The sequence below is a fragment of the Pezoporus occidentalis genome, unplaced genomic scaffold (assembly GCF_034315485.1).
Source record: "Pezoporus occidentalis ecotype Australia unplaced genomic scaffold, CSIRO_AGI_Poc_V1 ctg108, whole genome shotgun sequence".
Taxonomy (NCBI): domain Eukaryota; kingdom Metazoa; phylum Chordata; class Aves; order Psittaciformes; family Psittacidae; genus Pezoporus; species Pezoporus occidentalis.
Window position 1 is genome coordinate 2,688,210 of NW_026912865.1, and position 22,803 is coordinate 2,711,012.

The 22,803-nt window shown below is 36.5% G+C and overlaps 1 protein-coding gene across 3 annotated transcripts in view; it reads right to left on the bottom strand.

Moving 5' to 3' along the window:
* Nucleotides 1-2,057: 2,057 nt before the first annotated feature.
* Nucleotides 2,058-22,803, bottom strand: part of SLC25A21 (solute carrier family 25 member 21) — a 257,949-nt gene continuing 237,203 nt past the window's right edge. For all 3 annotated transcript variants that reach the window (XM_062623581.1, XM_062623590.1, XM_062623599.1), the window contains 6 exons: nt 22,707-22,766; nt 20,171-20,278; nt 15,129-15,293; nt 5,998-6,179; nt 5,140-5,192; nt 2,058-2,362 (listed from right to left, as the gene is read on the bottom strand). In XM_062623581.1, coding sequence (XP_062479565.1) covers nt 2,292-2,362; nt 5,140-5,192; nt 5,998-6,179; nt 15,129-15,293; nt 20,171-20,278; nt 22,707-22,766 — 639 coding nt within the window. In that variant the 3' untranslated portion in view covers nt 2,058-2,291. The remainder of the gene's footprint in view (nt 2,363-5,139; nt 5,193-5,997; nt 6,180-15,128; nt 15,294-20,170; nt 20,279-22,706; nt 22,767-22,803) is intronic.

Consider the following 22,803-nt stretch of genomic DNA (forward strand, 5'->3'; position numbering starts at 1 on the left):
CTTAAAGAGAGACCCTTAGCTTGTGTCAGTTGTTTGCATTATCTTGTCTTCAGCTAAATCAGGATATTTTACAAAGCAAGGACAAGACATGATGTTAATTATTCCTTATGTGGCAATACACCATCATGAACCATTTTTATTTTGTGTTTGTTTAGTTGCAGCACTTTGTGCATATATGATACCCTCAAGTGGAAGGTCAGTGGGGTTGTGTGCAGAAAGGGTTGCTCAGATTGAGCAAAGGTACCTGACCTTGGCTCTTGGTGAGGCATTTTTTTGTTGTGAATTTTCATAACAATTTTATTTTTTTTTTTAATTCTTCAATGCAGAATACTCCCTTTGCCCAAGGACCTTTTCCCTGCTTATACTCATGGTTAAACTGAAAAATGCACCACGTTAGCTTATTAACCACATAACTTTTTAAGTCACTTTACAATAAACAAAGAGAGAAAGGGATTTATTATTATTAATATTTTTATTAATAAATAAGAGTCAGCTGCTGCTGTCAGGTACAGGGGTATAAATTTGGAGTGAACCCACTACAGTGAATGGATTAATTTGGGAAATATGCAGTATATGTGAGTGGAGAATTTAAGTTTTTAATCTGAAAAGCTTACACTCCATTCACAGAATGTCAAATGTTTTCAAAGAAATCAGTGGAGCTTAGTTCTCCCTCTACGACAGCCCCACTGTGTTTGCATGGTCCTGGTACAAACGACCTCCAGTGTAAAAGTGAATCAGACCCCATATTACACCATACAGTGATGGGGGAATGGGCTGGCACATTCATGGGTTTGTTTTCTAAAACTATGCTGTATTTTCTGCTTTCTCTTTATCAAAGATCAGGCTGAGCTATTAACTGAAAAAAAATAATCATGTTGGAAAGGATGTTAAAACCCAAGGCTAGATATGTATATACAGTATGTTTAAAGCCTTTTATTTTTATATTTTGAATGCTCTAAATTAATAAAAGACTAATTATAATGCATTTTGCTTTTAATTTTCAAAATTATCTTAGTAGTGTCTTCTATTTGGCTAAGTACCGAGAATGAAATGCAATGAGGAACATTTGCCTTAAAATTATAAATTGTAACAGAGTTAATTTTATTGATTTTAGCTATGAGGTAGAATGGGTATGAGAAGTCACTGTTGTCAAATTTAGGTAAAAGAGAGGTTTAGCAAGCATGTCAGTACAAGCACCCTTGAAAATGCTGAGAACGCATTTCTGTTTTTAACTTTTTTTGTTGCTTTTCTAACACACTAAAAACCCTCATGAGATGAGACTTCACATGTGACCTGTCATTTTCAAGTAACAACCTGGAAAGATGTTTCTTTAGGATTGTTGGGAAAAAGGTTCGTACCTCCTTAAGAGGAAAAACATTCAAAGTTAACAGTGTTAACGTAGTATGGGGCACAACTGCATGAACTGAAACTATGTCTTCAATCAGCATAGCAGAAATTGTATTTCACGGAGCTAGCTAGAATGGGCAGTAAGAAAAGCAACAATATTAGCTTTTGAGCAACATTTTTTGTACCTATAGAAAGGTCTATTTCTTTGAGGTATAGGGTGGCTAATTACAATTGCTATGTTCTATCAGTCTAGAACATCGTTTCTCCATCACATGATGGTAATGAAAGGCTAAATGGGCAGCCAAGGTGCATTGAGCATTTTTATTACAGGACAGCTCTTTAAGCAATAGTATACAAAGGTTGTGGCCAGTAGAGCTGTCCTTTTCCTATCCTCTCTCAACAACTTCAGAAGCTCTTCTATAAGTATTGAAACCATACTGGACTGAATTTAAACTGGATCCAAGATTGACGCAAGAGTTGTTTACAGAGTATGGGTCACGTTCTCAGCCTGGAGTCAATGGAGCTGGCAGTTTACACTGGCTTAATATGTGGCTCCACAGGATTATTCCATTTTTTTCTTCTAAATCCCCTGAAAGTTATCTTTCATTTCAGCTGATTTTTAAGTGCATTTACTGCATAGTATGACGCAGTACCCAGAATTTTCAGGTTGTCCTTGAAAAACTAAATTGTTCCTATGTCTTCTACATATATTTTTCTTCTTTTGTAAAACAACTACAAATATCAACTGTACTATTTACTTATGCACTTTGAGAAGAGCATGTGCTTAAATATTTTCTTGGATCAAGACCAAATTTGTCTTGAACTGTACTAACATCAGTGTAATCTGAGGGTATTTGACACCATAAAGGATGAGAATCACTTTTACTTTATTAAAGTGTGTTTTAGGATGCATTTATTTTAAAGAATACATTTTTTCTGAAGTGCTACTTGTGATCAACTGTGTCCTGAAGCCATGCATAAACATATTCGTAAATCAAAAGCATCACTGCACCACCTGGAAGAAAAGATATTATTTCACTACATACAAAATCCAGTATTTTCAAGGTTTTATGGAGCATTTATAGTGTGTAATCTAAACCAGAACATAGCAAAGCCTTATTTGCAAAATGCATAATTCTACTAATTCCTTAATTCATTAAGAATTCACCAATTCTTAAACTATACCAATTTTACATAATATTAGAACATAAAGTTGATGTGAAAAGCTTGTATTTTAAATCAATATGACCCTGAGTGTGATTTTTCCTAACATTTTGTCAAGTTTCATATTTTCCTTTGTTCTTTTACAAGTGAAGCTTTTCATCTATGTATGTGTGTATTCGCATGTTTGTTTAGAGTTAGATCTGGTCATGAAAGATCAACTTGAGTGGTGGAATGACAAAAATTCATCACCAGGATGATGAAAATGCTTCCAGGTAAGATTCAAGAAAGGTTTTCAGTGGTTTGTTTACCATGTCTAAAGCAGAAGATCACCATATTGAAACAAGTATCTTTCTGTGCCTGTACCTGGCTATGCATCCACAGGCAAAGTTTTGATCTGATGAATCACAGAATCGCAGAATGGTTTGGGTTGGAAAGGACCTTAAGATCATGTCGTTCCAACCCCACTGCCATGTGCAGGGATGCCTCACCTTAGACCATGTCGCCCAAGGCACTGTCCAACCTGGCCTTGAACACTGTCAGGGATGAAGCATTCACCGCTTCTTTGGGCAACCTGTTCCATTGTCTCACCATCCTCGCAGTAAAGAACTTCTTCCTTATACCTAATCTGAATTTCCCCTGTTTTAAGTTACAAAATGACATTATCTGCTAGAATAGTTTATACTGGTAATGGTATAAAATCCCAGCTTGAATGCCATAAAGTATTTTTACTGTGAGAGAAGACAGACTAAAGCTCTTCTGTAATCAGGCTGTATGAGCTAAAGAAGGGAACATTTCACAAGGTGTGTATACAGATATATAACTAAGCATACAGAGAAACTTCTAATTGGAAAAGATGGGAAAAGTGAATCAGATTCCAGGCTGCAGGTCTAAACCTGTGTTGCATTTTGCTATTTGTGGGTGCCAGCACTGGGGCATAAATATTTTCTTGCCTTCACGTGTTGGCTCAGTTAGTTAGTGTGGTACCTCTAAAAAGTCTGCTGCTGAACTGGGCTGACCTTACTATGTAGGTCAGGTAGGCTCAGACAACCAGGCATGCAGAACTACCACATGAATTTTCCCATGTTATTTATCCTAATGAACCATCATCAGACTCAAAATCCTCTGTGAACAGCAACTCACAGACCGCTAGACAGAGCAAAAGTTTGCAAAAGGCTCTGACCAACAAACAAATCACAGACACACTGTCTAAAATGTGATTTCAACTAAAATCAAGGCTGAATCCAATTCCCATATTGTGTGATCTGTTTATGTATCTCCTCCTGAAAGCATTTTCATGTTGAAAGAAGGAATTACCTTTCCAGTCACAATAAAGATTGCATTATTGTTTAATCAGAAAGCCAAATCTATGTATTAGCCAATAGGACTACACAAGTGTTTAAAATGAAGTGTGCACTTAACTGACTTGCTGGATCTGGGCCAGAAGGTGTAGTCATTTGTAAGATGCAAAATTTTATTCCAAAATCTGCTGTTACTGGGTACTGGGGAAGTGAAACTGCCTTCTCTTTGCCCCGTATGTCTAGTATCTTTGGAATATGAGGGAAAAGGCTTTTAGCTCCAGAGTTATGCCTAGCTGCCTGCTTCCCCTCCCCACCTTCTTCCTTTACCCTGCACAATAACCAGGCATGGTCTCACTCTTAGCCAGATGGGTTGGACATGTAAACATTTACAGATAAACCTAATGCCCCCTTTATACTGCAGAGCAGGCTCTGCACCTACTTGCTTTTAACCATGTGTGTTCTTGCCTATTAAACCACCTTGCACAATCTGAAGTACAATTTCATGGAATGGAATACTGTTCAAACTGTGGCTTCTGCTCTTTTCGACACAGACAGCCTCTGTGGACTGGTAAAGTCTAAGATCCCAGTGCTTTGCTTTCATGATTAATTAAAACCAGCCAGGGAAAAATAGTCTAAAAGTCAAAGAAGATCTAGGTCTTAAGCACCGTTCTCCTGCATTTGGAGTAACAAGTAGTGAGAATAAAACCCAGTGTTAAGGTATCCTTGTCCTCTTATTCTTCTAGGGCCATGCAAGGCTCTTCCCAGCTCATGCTATCAGCCTTTTAGTGTCTGTCCTTTACAGCCCCTGCAGAGCACAGGAGAAGAAAGTAGCTGGAATTTCATATGCTTGGGCTATGCTTTAACCAGTTGAAAGCATTTACACTGGAGAGACCCTTAATCTGCATTTTAAGGTGACTTTAGATGGATACAGAATAGTCCTAGTGAAACCAAAAATTCACATTAGAAGGAACAGGAAGCTTTAAGAAACAGTCAAGTTTTACACTTCTGGCATTTGCATGGATGCACTTTGGCTTGTTCACAAATCAAGCAATTACACAGTCCAGCAGTTACTTGGCTCTTCAGTCCTCTGATGTGTACGTGTAAATGATTTTTTTTAGACATATATTTAGCCAAATCCATCTATGATACTATTCGATGATGGTATTATCAACAGAAATTATTTGAAGGTGAAAGCAATTTTGATGATTTCTGGTACACTGTTTCATTGATTTGACTGATGCTTACTACATTTTGTCAAGAAACTGAAACTGAAAAATGGGAAGAAAAAGCAAGAACAAAAGCAATATAGAAACGACAGAGGGAAAATTACCTGGACCAAGCCTCATGATCTTGGGAACCAAGCCTTTGTACAGAGCCAGAAAACTGTAGCAGAAGAAAAACAAACAAAACATTTCAAACAATATCTTGCTCTAAAAGAAGAATGGAATTTTAGCATGTGTTGATTAAAATGCTGGCAGAGCACTTAGAAGCAATTATTTGAAATTACACATGTTCAATAGCAGGCCATATCTGGATTTTAACATTTTACAGAGGCAGATCAGATGAAGAGAAAAAGTTAATCAATGTTTAGCCACAAAAGCAATGTTGTGAGCCTAGCCAATCAGAAATATGACTTTAATCAGTGAGATGGTTTTACTTTCAAGACAAGTCTGTTAACAACAGCTGCATGCATGGACAAAATGACCGCTTTAATTGAATATCAAAGCTACAACTCAGTCCCCACTTGAGAAGTATTTTAAAAAGTTGGAAAACGGTATTGCCACAATATGCCCTGATTTAATTATTTCAGCAGTCATTTTAAAGGTACAGAGGTCTGTATAATTGCAATTAGAATAAATGGGGAAATAATCTGTTTTCTGTTGATATTTTACAAAATGAAGAGCTGAAAAAATTACGTGAGATATATGAAGCATTTATTTGTGGAACATAAATTTTGACAACCCAATAATCATCTTGGAAGTTGTTTGTAAAAGTTCACATGGAGTAGGAGGATATCTCCTTGTAATTCTAAAGAATATTTACAAAATGTTGCATTGTGCTCTTTTGATATGTGAGTTCAGGGTGGCTTAATGGTCCTCATCAAATCTGAAATATAACAACGTGGTTTTATGAACCTATATGAATTAAAACAGAGGTCTGGACATGTATTAAAATAAGAACATTTTACCCTTCCTCTTTATAGACTGTTGCCATAGTTTTAAAACAGGTTCTGTACTTGATCTCTCCAGGAACTGGCTGTGGTCCTTGAATCCTACTTTTTGCAACATCAAAAGGAATGTTAATAGTTGAGGCTATTGTTCCTGAGACTAGCCCTATTCCAAATTTCCTCAAAAACTCCAAATTTGAATCCTGCAAAAAAAGAGAAAAAGAAAGAAAGAACAAAAAGGGAAACGGAAGGACCTGTGCAGGTTAAGCACTCTAAAGGAATATGTATTTAATCAGAAAACTCACACAACACACTCGTGTTATTTTAGCGGAACACATTAGGATTTCCTATGCTGGAACTTGTTTTCTTGACAATCCTATTGGCTATGTTTTTACACATGGTCTAAATTGCTGAAGTACACATTTCCTCACACAGGATTTATAAACACAGTTCATAAAGAAAGACTGGTATGGCATATGGGGATGATTTGTATAATTGGGCTTCACAATGTACTTAGTATTACTGTATCAAAACAGGAGAAATCCAAGCACACTATTAGCTAATTGGCCAGAATATTTTACAAATGACAGCAACTTCCACCATGAAGCCTACTAAAATGCTCATTTGTGTGTTGGACCCCCAAATGCTAAATTAAATAAAGGCTAATCTCAGTCTGCTGCCATTCCCCTCCAGGTTTTTTACATTTATTTTCACATGTAGCTGATCCACTGTACTGAGAAGTGCTAGCTTCCTGTTATTAACAATCCAACTCGGCGCAACTGCAAAAGAGCCTCCATGTTCTGCGCATTATAAACGGTGGTAACTCACTCGGCTAATTGGCTGAAGAATTTACAACAGATTGTTTCTGAACCCTACTATATGTTCACGGTAAAAGTTAGAAGCAGGTTAGAAGTGCATCTAAAAACTTCTTGGCTCACTCACAGTTCACAGTTCAACTGGGTTTTATTTGATCTTTTAGAAAGACCTCCTACCTTGGCTTTTGCTATGTCATCAAAGAACTCAGAGTTTATCTGGGAGTCAAAGACTCTTGAAGCAAGTTTAATCCTATTTCTTTAAAAGAAAGTCACGGGGAAGGGTGTTCCAGGGAATTTCCTATGCACATAATTTTTTTGCTATTGCTCTTCAACACAAAGGACACTTTTTTTTCCTGTATCAGACTCCATATATGTAGTGCCTTTTTTTTTCTTCTTGAAGATACTTCAATTATAGAAAATTATGAGTAAAATAACAAATGACATTGCCATGTTAAAACATCAGCACAATATTAAAATGAAAGAATTCTTTGTTTCCTAAACCTGAAGATTTGTGACTGGAAAAGGAAACAATGAAGTTTTCCTTTCTATATTAGCAACAAGAAACACAAATTATAACTTCCATAATGTGCACTGGATGAAGTCCATACGGGTATTTAAAGAGAAATGTCAAAATCAACAGGGCTTTTTATTGCTTGGAGAAAAACTCAACACCTTGATTTCACAAGACATGAAATATACTGGCAATACCTTTTAAAAAAGAGAATTACTTGTGCTACATAAAGAATTGCAAGACTTTTTTAGCAAAAAAGTTTATCAACAAATTTCTGTTTATTCTGTACACACTGACAGTGGCTTAAATGTGAAGAAAAAAAAAGCCAATTTTTTGGTATCTAGAGAAGAAAAAGTTCAAAGGGGCAGCAGCATGGCAACCCCACTGCAGCATGGTGCCTGCCTACCTCCAGGCAGCAGGCATATGATTATACCAACACCTGAGAGCTAAGTACTATTCCAGATTGTACTAACTTCCTCAAACCAGGTTGCAGCAAGCAGGCTCTCACTGCTCTGCTGGCTTTTCATAGTCCAGAATGGTCTGAAGTATTTTTGTCACACAATTTGGTGCAAGGACACTTTCCTCCATAGTGCAAAGCACAGTCGGCTGTCCTCTGGGCTAGGCAATATAAATCAGGCAAAACCATTTACTTGTTACACATTAGATTTCAAGACTTACCGCTCCTGACATATCCTTTATATTTAAATGATTGAACATTTTCGTATTTTGATGAATTCCCAGTGCCAGTGTTGTCTGCTTTATGACAGAGTGCCACAGACTGTAGGATACAGTGGGTGTCTGGTCAAGTGAGCATCTATAAAAACCTGACACTGCACTAACACGGCTGAAGGAAAATGAAACTAAATTGCTTTATATCTATTCCAGTGACACAAAGGAAGCATTTGAAGGCAGCATTTTGCCCATTCACAAAACTGGATTCTAACAAAATGTGCTAGGATGTACACTAACTTTCTATGTAATTTGATTTTTTATCATGCATCTCATGAGAAAGTATTTTAAGGCATCCATCACTATAATATCTGGGTAATTTCATTCGTATAACAGATCAAAATAATTTCAGCTGTTAAAAATAATAGAAAAGCATTTTTTCCTAAAAGTATATCTTAGTGGCATTTTACTGTGGTAATGCTTCCAATTGAAAAAAGAGATTTGCAAACATAATTTATGGTTCTAGACAAAGGAGCATTATCTGTCTACCAGTCAGGCGTCAGTTAGTTTTATCAAGAAGCATTGTCTTGCTTTTTACACCAAAACCTCTCCTTTTCCAACCCATGGGCAATGCCAAAGTATTAACGGTCTAGAATCCTGTGAAAGGTGACGTAAGGATAAGTTAACTATCTACTGCTAAAGCTGCAAGTGGCTAGCAGTTATCTTCATGTTATTGTCAGTATACAAAGTATATAAGAATACTTTTATGCATTTTTATGTATGTTTTAGTAGTTCCGAGCACCCTGTAGATAAGTTCACTATAAAAGATTAATGGTTACTGGATAAGAAGAATGCCAATTCCAGACAATTTGCATGAAGAATAAATAATAGTAATAATAGAATGATATCTGAAATTGGTAATTGCACAGCAGTCTACCAAAGTTACTTAGAGCAGAATATTTGCATTAAATTTCTTAAACTCCTTTGAAAATGTTAGTCACAATATTAGTTTTATAGATGAGTTACACTTGGCATGAAAGTGCCAAAAGTGATTTGAAATGACCACTAAATTTAAATAGCTTTGCTCGAGGTCACATAAAGAGTTAGCACATTTCACCTCCCTGTGTGTGACAGGGAAGACTTTAAAAGACAAGACTTTGGTTTGGCCAACTCTGGTTCTGCCTGTTATACCTAGGAATTATGTAACTGAAGAGGGAGATAGGCCAGGAATAAGGATTAGAGTTACTTCTTGGCCCTTTTTGCACAAGTAAAATGTAACAGCATAGGAACTTCTATGGCAAACTAAGAGGTGTCACAAGACCTGACCTAGGGTACATTGACTATAATCAAGTGCTTGGCAGCAAGGAACTGCTTTAGCCAGCCTGATAATTGATTTTAACCATTAAAAGGAGCTTCCTTTGGCAACAGATCGTGAAAGAAACGGGTCTGAGGAAGGGAAGCTTCCAAGACAGAGGAGAAAAGGTATGTTCAGAGAGGCAAAATGGGAGATAACCCTCAGGAAACCAACAAGGAACTGCTGAAAAACTCAAATGAGTTTCTTTAAGCACAGACACTAAGGCAGAACTTGGAGGAGAGAAGTGGTCTGGGTCTTCCTGCTGAGTTCTAGAGGAGAGCTGAGAAGAAAGTCTGTCAAATTCTATTTTTAGAGAGGGAGAAGCTGGTACAGCTGTGATCAGATGATTTGGATGCATGTAAACTCCCAGCAGAAATCAGCAGTAAGGAGGAGAAAATTATGTAGACTCGCTGCAAGGCTCCAGAAGGGATGAAAATTAAAAGATGAAAGTGAGTCTCATCACTGTTGAAATAAAATCATGCTTTGATTCTTTAAAAGAATATTCAAAATTTTTGTTTGTGGCTTAATCAAGATTTGACCACAACTTAATGAACAGCTTCCTAGTTTTATTGACCCTAAACTTCTGTCCATCTCATGATTTACATACTAAACTTCTTACTGTAAACTACAGCTTTCTTTCTGATTAGTACAATGATGGTCTGATCTTTGTCAAAAGGCATAGGAAATGCTGAAATTACAACTACAGTAAACATAGTGATGACCAGGAAAGGCACTCTAAAATGCATACTCACAGTTGCACTTCGTCTGAAATACATATGCTTTTTTCACACTGGTATCATCTCAGATTCCTCCTTGAGTGCAGTGTCATTGCAGCAGACATTTATTTAAGTTTTTAAAATCCACCTGTCAGGTATCTGACAGCATAAGAAGATGAACGACAGCCACTAGGATAAATGTCCTGGCTAGTCTCCAGAGTGACATGGCTGTCTGCTGTATAGGGTATATAATTTCAAACAGTCTGCTATACTCTCAGTGATTTGTTTTTCTCATATACAATTTCCTGATAAAATTATTAGTTTTATGCCAGATTTATAAGTAGCATTATTATCTATTATTTACCCTTTTGCTATAACCTTTTGGACTGACAGGGTAAGGCTTGGACTTCACTTTGTCTTAAAACAAGTATCTGCACTGAAGAACTTTCAATGTAAATAAAAAACCAAGAGGCAACAAAATTTGCTGGTCACCGAACAGAAAGTATACACAATTCTGGAGACTCAGTCAGTATAGGCAGTATAGTCAGTAAGAGAAGCACCAGACAGATCTGTACTTGTTCTTTTTATTCATCACCATTTCTGTATATTATCTTTAGACTGTTGAAAGCAAACATCAAAGAGGCAAAATAAACTCCTGCCCAATTTCTTTACATGCTCATAAATTTCTTGACTGTCTTCCCTGTTAGTCCCATAGTGACCTACATCAATGACTCCCAGGTTTACCCAAGAGAGGGTACCTAGTGTTCTTGTCATTCAGTGTTCAGTGCATGTTCTTGTGGCTCCTGGGGACTGGCCACCTGGAAAACCATTAACCACACTGGTAAAGCATAATCAATCTCCCAGCTTCATATGAGACTTCTGCTGCAATTCTAAGCCAGCCTATGCAGATGATCAGACTGTTCATGAAGTGCTGGGATTACAAGCAAGTCAACGCTTTATGGCGTCATTTAGACACTAGCTATGCAGAAAAATGCACTCAGAAATGCATGTACTGCTGCATCCAGCACCTTTGTCTGCACTATCTATCTTCAGTCTCAGACAATAATTTAGGAAACAGGAAAAAAAAAAGAGGATCCCCATGAATACCAGAGCTAAAGAAGTCTGATGTCCTTATCAGCCCTTGTGACTGACTGATACTTAATGTCTGCAAGCCCAGACATACATGGGCTTACCTGGGCTTTTCCCCCTCAAATGCAGTGTTTAATAAGGCATAAGTTCCCACGAAAAATTTCCCCCAGTTGTGGCACTCTTAAGGTGCACCTGCAGGATCTCCTCCTTTTAAATTATTATTTGTATGTCTCACAAGAATTTAGCTATTTTAAGCCTGCCTCTCTGTCAGGTATGGTTGAACCTGGCCATCCATTTCAGCATCATCTTTATTTCTGTAGGAAAACAGAAGAAATCTGTGCTGCTTCTTCACCTTTCTATTTTGACCAGAGATTCCTCTCCTTAAACTTCCTATCTGTCTTGCTTACAGGAACACTGCAGTACAGGAGCAGGTGAGGTAGGACAGACCCTCCCTCTTTGATACAACATCTTTTGGTGATGATGGCCTGGGCCGGAGTCTTTAAACAACACAGGCTCTCATTAAAACAGCCACAGGACACCTCACAGTGAAAAGTACTGATCAATGGATCACTTGTAACATTGTACTGGATACAGCCGAATACAGCACTGCCGTGTGGTTTTTTCTTTTTTTTTTTTTTTCCCAGTTCCCAGGTCATCCTATACCTGAGCTGGGATGGCAGCTCTGAGTTTATTCCATTTTCTGCTCTGATACAGTCTTCTAAATCACCTTAGTTTACTATTTTTCCAACTCTGTTGCACCACATGACCATTTCACTGTCTCTTCCTACATATAACTTGAATATTGGCATAGATATGAAAACAAGTAAAATAAAATTGTTGTCTGCTATCTTATTTATTTGTCAAGATGAACAGCTAGTTTTGGTTTCCAATCTCTTCTTTGCCTATAGAAGTTTGAAGCCTTTTCCCTGACAAAACAACATACAGCTAAGCTCCCGCTGTCCTTTTAACAGAAGGCACATCTGTGGCAACTAGAGCAGGCAGTGCTTGACTTGAAATGAGTTTTGCAGATGGCCAAGTTTCCAAGGGGGCTTTTAACAGTGAGAAAACTCCATATTGTTAAGAAAAATGACAGCCACTTGGAGGTGGTAGTGAGTAAAGGTTTTAATGAAAAGAAAGTTTGCCATCAAACCTAACTATGATAAAAAATTGAAAAGCGAGAGCTGCTGGGCGCCTATGAAATGTGCTATAAAAGTAGGTGCTATAAAACTGAGACGATATAAATTTGCAGACTAATTTGATTGTTAGCGCAGAAGCATAGCTGTTAATGCTCTATGGTTGACACATTAGTGGCAACTGAAACAAGTCTGGCTTATTCTATTTTCAGTAAACAGAGCATGAGGTTGGCTTAAATGGTCTGTTTAGTAGAATAGACTGAACAAACGAAAAATTATTCATTATGAACATTTACAACCCACACATGTCATTTATATCATTTGACCACTCAACATAACAGGTTTATTGTTTTTGGCAAAATAAGCTGTAAACATCCCTAATTGGGATGCAAATTTAATGCACAGTTTAGCACTGTTGACAGCTAAAAGGCTCATATGGACATTTCCATACATTTTTCCACTTACATTACATATGTTGAACAGCAGATACATACTCAAGAGCCAAAATGATTTCAAAAGAGTAATACTCTTATTTCACAATTTTTATGTTTGTCAATATCACAAGACTGAATTTATGATTTTCTTTTCTGGCAAAATATAAAAAATGAACAAATTAGGTTTTGTAATGAAATCAAGTATGTGAGAAATCTTGAAAAGTTACAACCGTCTAATGTTTTCCAGACTAACTATAAAATAGCTTCAACGAAATTCCTGATACAGGTTTGATAACTCTTAGCCTCTAGTACCTGCCTACTGACAGAAGTTTAACTCACAGACTGTGATCTGTTCAGGACAAGTATGGATCAAGATTTCCATTTTCCAGTCACTGAAGTGAAGTTTGGTGCAGTTAATTACCTGAGACATAATGTTGGCTACCAAGCCAGATGAGTCCTGATATATACCCTGCTAAATTCAGGGTAAGATTTGCATTGTTTATAATGGACATTTTATCAGAATTACTGGCTGTGTCTATATGTACAGAACTGTCCATGGCACTGATGCCAGCTGGCCTAGAGAAGCCTATTAACTTTATTAGCGCTATTAAATGCTATTACCATTCAAAACAGACTGCCTATTAGGAATGGTTCCTTGTCTGCACTAGCTTCTAAGCCACACCCAGTGTTGGCTGGTCTGTTCCAAAGCTGTGCCAGGGAACATTTAACAGCACAGATGACTGAGTTCCAGTGACACTGCTCAATTTACTAGTGTAGATGTAGCCACTGTGGAAGCCACCAAGCAAGCCACTTTGCACTGGTTGAACAAAAGGCCGACCTCTTCACTTACTTGCAGTTAATGCAATCTAACCCTACATTGACTAAATTGTCTTTTACTTTTGATGGTATGTACAGGACAGCTAGGCCACTGGCTGACACCAGTAACGTAATTTCTCTTTCATTTTCTAGATGTACTTTGCAAAAGCGCTAATTCTTAGATCATATAGAATCTTGCAATAATTCTGAATACTTGCAATAATTGTTTTTTCCTTTTTTTTTTTTTTTTTTACTCTGAAAGGGTAGGAAAGCATACTTATGCCAAATACTATTAAAATACTATTACTGTTCTTCAATTGCTATGCAAGAACACTTCAGGATTTTCACAGAAGTTGCACACAAGCCTCTTTGCCCCTGCATATGATTCTGAATAATCTGCATAGTGATTATAATTTTTTTGTCTTTTGATCAACATAAATGTGTTTACGCCTCTCTTAGTACCAAGCTATTGCTTGTGGCTTGAGTTTTTAGAATGTGTGATTAAAGTACATTTTAAAGTATGCTTAAATACACTAAAAGAAACTTGTAGAAACTTGTGGGTTAGCTGCTTTTGAACAATTCAATTTACTATAATAATCTGCAAATAAAAAGTGGAGCTTTTCTCCATTTACACAATGATGCCAAGAAAAATGTGAGGCTACTCAGAAGTGAGAAAAAAAAAAAGAGGTGTTACTTCATCTGGGAGTAGAAACTGATCCCTTTTGATGTAAATTGCAGCTTCTTATATGAATATCACTACGTATTGCACCTGTGACTGCTTAACTGTCATCATCTAAAAATCACATTAGTGAAAACACAGTTCAGTAAGTAATGTCCTGGAGTCATTAATAAACCATTAGCTGTTGCTCACACATAATTTAGAAATTTGCCAGTATTACACATTTTCAGTAGTAAAATTTCCCTTTGTCCAAAAGGGAAATGTTTTCTTTGTTATGTAAAGGTATATAAGACTATCAAATAAAATTGCTTCAAGTAAAATTACAGCTATAAAATTTCATTGTGTTTTTTTTTTTTTTATTTTAACTAACAAACTACATAAAGCCCCTGTGCATGACCCTGTAAATCCTGTTTCGGGCTTGCTCCCTCCCATATGGATAAATATGCCCTGTCATCCTTCAGCACCAGGTTGAATTCTTTTTTGAGTAAATAGGCCTGGTCCATTGCCAGAATACACTATGTACTGCAGATCTGCCATCTCCTCAAGCTTAGCCCCTTTGTGTTTACTGAAAGAAGTTCTAGAAACTGATTTTTCTCTTCTAAGCCAGTTTACCACAAAAAAGTATATACATACCTAACACAAGCATAACATACCTGTACCCCAATTTCTTCATTTTACATTGCTACCATGGTATAAAAGGAAACTCATAAAAAAGAGAATTCAAATACAACTGTTTATACTCAGATTTGCTTAAAAAGTGAAAAGTACAAATCCTTGGTTTGCGTCCATTAAAATGCTATAAATTCCTACAAAACAGAGAGCTGGATTAGTCACTGTTTGTTACTAAATACCACAGCTTTGCACAGAAAAATACACTGTTAATTAAATTGCCAAACCTCTTACATGTTTATCTATTGCATTGTATGAAGAACTTACTTTATTGACAGGAAGAATGTTTTTCACATTGAAGTAGAATCCAAAGTAAACCATGTTAAAAACTCCATGACGGCCCAGTGTTGCAGTAAGACCTTTGTTTAGTCCTTGGAAGCCCAGACCACTGGTTTTAATGATCTGCCGAGCTTGAAAAAAGCTGGATGGTTGCTACACAAGTTAAGGGAAGAGATCATCTTTACAAAAAGAGAACAATGACCATAGTATCATTCCATCCTGTTGACAAATACAGTTGCTGTAATTTTTTCTTGTTTCATCATATTTGTTGTTTTTCCTTTCCTGTGACCATGTAAAAATCACAACTTTCATTAAAAAGAAATTTCTCATTTTTCTGATTGCAGAACAAGATGAAAACATGACTTGAGTACTAAAGCAAAGGATCCTTGAAGCAAAGAAAACTTTCTCAAAATAATAATTGAAAAAAAATTTTAGAACAACATGTGGCTTTGAATATATGAATTTGGTATTTTTTTTTTTAATCATTGATCCTGTGCTATTAAGATTATGACAGATGAAACCCTTACACGACTAGAAACAACAGTTATTCTGGACAATAGGAAGATAAAACCAACTTCTCTAGTAAAACCAATGGCACAGGATATACATGGTGAGGGAGTGATAAAAGGGATAGAATTAGAAGTTTTGAGCCATTACGGCTATGGAAACAAATCCTTGGGACCCACAAATTAGAGCAGCAAAGGAGGCTATAAATATTTGCGTTGAATAGCAGGCAGTTTCCAGATTCAGTATTAGGGCTGAAACAATGATAAAAAGGCATATACATTGCCTGGGAACCCTTTTGGATATTCTGATGCTCTTCATGCTGTTAGGAATGCAAGCCACTGCTTTAAGACACTGACTTTTGAAGGAGTTATTTGGCACAGAGCACTTTTTAAAGCCAGATCACACACTGAACTTCCTTCTTCTAGTGTTGAAAATCTTGAAGTGGTGTTGTTTTGCTTTTTATTTTTTTTTCTTCAGCATCAAACTGGAAATCCTGTTTTGCCCTCCTAATGAATCACTTGGCTTAAAAAATGTAGTTAGATTTTGAAAATCAGAACACCCATTTAAATTTCAAGGTACAGAGTTAGTAAATTAACTTCAGAAATTCTGTTTTGAAAATAACGCCCAATAGGCACAGAAATCATTTTAATCAGCCAACTTCCATTTTAACAACAGGCATAAAGGAAGAAACACCCTCAGAATCCACTTATATAGTGATCAGTTCCTCAGACAGGACCTGCCTGACTACATACACATTTGATCTACTTTCCAATATACTGTGATGCTTGGAATGAGGTGTTCCCTTTCTGAACATTTTTTATTTCTTTTTAGAAAAGTTCCTTTCAAAAAGTTGTTGACTTGAGTTTGGCTTTCTCCAAAGCATAAAGCCACCTTTGGGTAACCAAATATTTAATTAGAAAGGCAAAACATGACTTCCACTAGAAGGCCCCTACATGAAAATATAGAAGAATTTTGAATAGAACGCTGGGAACACTGCTAATTTCAATACACTTATTTGTTTAATAGCTTTCCATTTCAAAATACCACTCTGGTAAATCAACGGCATCAGCCAAATGATGCCTATTATATCTGACACAGCATATGTCTGCTTATTTAGGTGACTGAGCAGTTTAGTCTTTAATACTAAGTTTCATTCTGTTTTTTCATATTTGGTAACTAATATTATCATGTGAATGTTCTGCATACATTTTACTATATTCTACTTTTGTAACTCCCCTCAGGGATTCAAGCTGGAATCTATTCTAAAATGTAAATACCCAGCATGGAATACAGTCCAATGCTAGCAATAATATCCTTTCTCATGCACAAAAAATTCAGGTTAGAGCCTTAAAAAACATGTAATGGTTCTGAATAAAGTGATTTGAGCTTAACACAGCAACTTTCAATAGTAAGCTCTCCCTTTTTCTCATCTTGAATATGGATTTACAAATGACTCAAAGGAGAAGCCTGTCATTTGCTGAACACCTGAGATGGGTTTCACCAGTCCAAATGTAGATTCCTGCAATGTCTACCTCTACATCTGACTCAAAAGATTCAATTTTTCAGTCTTTCAATGATAAAGAGGGCTCTAGCAGATAGCACTTAACTTCAGCCAAAACAGGCATCTAAAATGTCAGCTGATCAAGCCACAGAAGGTCTGTGTTTCATCACTGATGATGGAAGGACCTCAGTCTGACTAATTCAGGTGGAGAAATTTCTTGCACAAACATCTGGAGTTATTTCACTTCATACAACTGTTCACTTAATAGAGACCTAGTCAGTGGAATCTGGAATCAGAATCTTCTCATAGTAAAGCAGAAACTTGTATTTGTTCAATTAAACACAACTCTTAAGTCAGGTGAGAAGATTTCCATTACCACACCCTCTTCTGTAGCCAGTGAATTATCCATGGCTACAGGGAAAAACCCCAAAACTCCCAAAACCAAACAAGGCGTTGGGCCTTCTAGCAGTTTACCTTAACAAGAAGTCACCATTACTTTTTACCTGTAGCAATCCACATTACAAAAGTGACAATACATGTTTTATAGTGGCCTTCCTCTTTAAATCTATCAACCCTCGAAAGATGATCTGGTACCACAGAATAATTCAGCTGTCACTGTAGTGTGTGAGTATTTGCTTTGGGGGTGTGCAGGAGTCTGGGTGTGGGAGTATGTGTTCATGCTCTTCCTTGTTCCTTTTAAACAAGATATATTTATTATTTCAACACAATAGTCAAAGAAATATGTAAACTGCATTAGGTTTCATCATACAGTACGAAAGCTACACAATGGGATATGTACATACTTTACTTAAACCTTTTAGAAAAACAGTACATGGTAATTGAATGAGTGCACCATTGCCTTATGCTGCATAATACAACATGCACATGCTTCTTCCAATAGGAAGTTTTATATGCTTTTATATGAGTTTTATATGCTTTTAATATGAGTTTTATATGCTTTAGTGTGAAATGTTCTTTAACATATTCTTAATGAGTACTTGAAATCATGGCAATGAAGTCACTGTAATTTTCCTGATTATCAGCAAAATGTGGAATCCTAACACTTTTTTACAGATATATGAAAAATTGGTATGTCTGTGATTAACTGTCTTTGTGATTTAAGAACTGTAGCCCCTTGGATTTTTTCATTAGGGCAAATAAACACTTTAATTTATACTTTAGGTGTAAACTAGGTTCTAGCGGAGTCCCAATAGCATTACTTTACAATTTTATTTGTATGATAATATACTATTATTTGCATTTTGTAAAAATTTGCATTAAAATGAAATTTAAAGAATAGTCACATAAACTAAAACAAACCTGAATGCTTCTGAACAGCTACACTGTGATTATTGGAATATTCTGAAGGTCACCAAGGAAGAGAAGCTGTAACTAAAGTAAGTAGTTGCATAAAATTTACTAACTAAAACACCCCAGACATTGTTCTAAAATTTGCAAGAGCGATAAAAAAAATACGTAAAGTGAAAGGACATATTGGTCTCTTTCAACTTTAGAGAAGTTGGGTTGCCCAAAATACAATACTAGAGTATTTCACGCAAAACAGAAGGTTTTAAGAAAAATCCCTAATATCTGCTTAGTTTACTACTGCTGGAGTAGTAGTAGTCCATAATTTTTTCATATCACCTTCCCCACAGAAAGATCCCCTCACACGTTGCTCTCTCCCACTTTCAGTCTTCTTCCAGGATCCCAAACTTTTTACTGCAGTATTATGTTAGCTCTCTGTTTCAGTGAATTTGCAGCCCATGGTTAAAAAATGTTTAGATTGGAGACTTTGAGCATCCAAAGATCAATTTTGCTGCACTGAGAATCAAACAGGAATTTACCAAATGTTTTAAGGTTTATTCTTGAAGAGAGTGCTTCTCTGATGAGTTACAGAGTAGGTACCAGCTAGTCTATGACATTTGGAAATCAGTGGCAATGTTTTGCCAGAGCATATCTGAAAAGCTTATGTAAATAGCCAGGTGATAAATCTCTTTACTGTGCATCTCCCCATTCAATTTGTGCAGACGAGTGCTACAAGGCATGCAAGTATTAACTCAGTCAAAACTTAATAGGAGAATAAGCAAAATCATGCCTCACCAGGGATTCAGCCAAGCTTTTCATGCCATGCTTATGTGATTTGGCACTTCCACTATGGTAGAGATGATTTCTCAAAAGATTTTGAAAGAGCTGATTGGACAATTCTTAGTCTTATTCACTGAGAAAACGAAAAAGGATCTGTGACTGACCTCCTTCCCAATAGCCTGGAACATTTTCTACAATAAAATTAATTGAAGCTGGTGTATTCCTGGGAACACTTGATTTTGTTCAATCGCTGTTTTCCAGTTTAATATTTTTTTCCCTTTCAGCACTACCCAGAATTGTGGACGAAGTAAATTTTGCATATTGACTTCTCTGAACGAAACAATATTTGAACAACAGAACTCTGAAGTGAATCAGGAATCTAAATTATTGGTGTGCTTTATTAGATAACAATTTCCTGGTTTGAGCTTATAAATATGAAGACTTATAATATAAATAATTTTATCCAAGACTGAAATCTATCAGCTACATTTTTAACACAAATGTTAAAATGCCTGGCTAGAGCATGGGGCTGTGGTGTTTTACGCTAAACTTTGGTGCTCACTTGAAGTCTGGAGCCTCCTGGGGTAAATGCACTGTGTACAAGGGGCTCTGGTTTATACTTCTGGATTAGAATTTCTCACAGTGCTGGGCTGCTGGGTACTCTGGAGGCTGAAGGTGCACTTCACACACAGTATATTTACAATGGAGATGCTGACACTGCTGACAATACGCCATGCATCTCTGCATACCTGAGATCTCATGCATATCTGAAGGCATCGTCTATTGAGTCTCTTCACTCTTTTTCCATTTCTGTTAAGCATGTGGGAAAATCATTTGCATTAACCCAATATATTATAGACATTATGCTCTAAATATGAATTTTGTAGTGCACTATGCCTAATAAAGCAGAAAAAGAAGAATGGAGCAATTCTCATACCTCTATGAAGGCATTCCGATTTGTCTGTAAGGTAACCTTTACTACTTCAAAAGGGTTAACCACAACTGCCTCTGTCAACCCAGATCCCAAGCCAGCAACTGCAAATGCCTAAGAAAGTTAAAATTAAAGTTAAAAATTATGGAGTAAAATTTCCCCTACATCAGCTTATGAAACTGAATGATACAATGCAAACTGTGACACTGCATGAATACAGCAGTATTCTATTACTAAACAACTTTAGCCCTTGATTAGATGCTGACAGTTCATGAAGACAATATGACAATAGCCATAAACCACATTCCAAAAAATACAAAATAAAATGTCATAGCACTGTCACTGAACCCTCTTTTCCGCTTGAAGAAAAACTATGGTACCAATTTATTATGAAAACACGGCAAAACAATGCACTCATGTTATCGTTGGGTGGAGTCTGAATAAAAACTCAAATATGAATGCAGTTATGCAGCACTGGGAAAAAATAAAACTCTGCATTGAGAATTGAGCGTATAACACTAACATAGTAACTTAAAAAAGAAAATAAATGTAAGAAAACAAAATAACACAGTACATAAGCAAATTGCACACACAGAGGAAGAGTTCTCCAAAGTAGATATCAGTCCTGGGAAGGTTTATATGGGGATGAGTGGCACACATGGAAATCTCAGCATTCACTACAAGGATGAATTAACTCCATTTAGAAGCTGATGGTACATTACAGTCCTAGATATGGAGTTATTCACTGCTTTGCTTTCCATCAACACACAGAATTTAAAAATAACTTTGTTTGTTTGTAACAGAAAAATAATATGGAAATATTTGGGTCAAATATTCAGAGGGGTTAATTCTGGTGATCACTTCACACATTTATTGACTCCCTTTAATATCTCCTAACTTTCCAGGGGCTGAAAAGAGTCCCAGGACCAAAATACAATATACTGAGTACATCTCCTGAGATTCAAGGAAACCAAACGTAAGGAAACAACAACAGTGAGAAAAACCTTATTCAATACAGAGGGATTTGAGCAGGGACTCTTGAGAGCTCAAGAAAGAGAAGAATGGTGAGTTAGAAGGTAAGAGCAAGCTCCAGCCTTACTGCCTTTGGAGAAGATGGTATTACCAACAAATCTGTTTTTCCAATATGAGGTGGGAACATAATCTATCTCTTTCATCACCAACCATGAGACTGAAACCAGCAGGAAGATGGTGCGAACATATCCATCACTCTTTTAACAATAAATGTGGTCTTGATATGAGGTGTGTTGAGGTACCTAGAAGCATTCTGTCTAGCTTAGATTAGAATACCTCTCAATCTTCTTCTTCCCTCTCTAACACACCTATTTTAGGGGCAAAAATGCCTCTGTGGTAACAGTTCTGAACCTAAAATGTCAGGGGTGTCTGAGGGTTTCTGTATCTGCTATATGAATCACAGCAGCTTTTGGTCATGTTTCCACCATATTCTCCTCCAAAAAAGTGCTGGTGAACCATGGAATCTTAAACTCTGTTATTTCCACTTGCTGGAGAACAAATGTCAGCCTTTCTATTTAAATCTAAGGATGAGAAGAGCCTGCTGAAAAATGCAAGATAAAATAGGAGATACTGTAAACAACTATAGGGCAAGTGGAATAGCCAAGAGGAAGAGGAAACTTGCTTTAAACTAGTTAATATGATTCCATGACCATTCACTCACTGCAATGGAAAGCAGATGTAAATGGAAACAATACTGTGCGAAAGATATCTGAAGTAAGCAAAACCTTTAGAGCATAACCATAAAAATATCATTTCCTACAGTTATGATTCCATTTTCATGAAAAATAGATATTTGCTATTACTTAGATTCTTACATTACAGAAAGCAGTAATTCTTATAAAAATATTTTATTCAAAAGGGTAAAATAGCAGAATTAAGCTCTCTATATCAGAATGCATACAACATATGCAAACTGCATCTTAGCATTAAAACATTTCTATGCATATTTAAGTCTTTTTTTTTTTCTAAATACTCTTGAGATGGAATCCAAACTCCACTGATGTATAAGAGTACTCTGTCATTCACTTCAAAGGAGGTAGCAGTTTCTTATACATAGTTTATGTTTTCATTATTTCTTAGAATAAGACCGAGGTCTGTAGTTTTGTTATAGTTGCACTGCGCCTTGCAGAGTAGCACACTGAGGCTGAGGTATCAAACTAGTCATTATCATATGAGTAAATAAATACTGATAACATTCAACTTTATTATCTAATTTGCAAGAATGAAGAATGGCAAGCTGCATAGAGACTCTTCCATGGTGACTGTCTCTATCCATATTGACAAATGTTATGACATTGTAGGGTATTACTTTGGAGACGTATGATATAAAAATTAATGTAACTATCATTTAGATAAATTCTGTTATCAGTGTTTTCAAAGGGAAAGTCTGTTCTGGAAGACTGTTGATTGAACTGGCCCTTTTAATTTCAGGCTCCATGAGAGGAAATGGATGGCACCATTCAGTATACCCATATTAAATTAGAACATGAAGTTCTGTATCCATACATACCAGTCCTGGCGGTAATGATGAATATCCTAGTACCTTCTTGTATTGTTCAAAGGTGAAAAACTGTAAATAAAAGTTAGACTGAAATTGCATTGAAAAA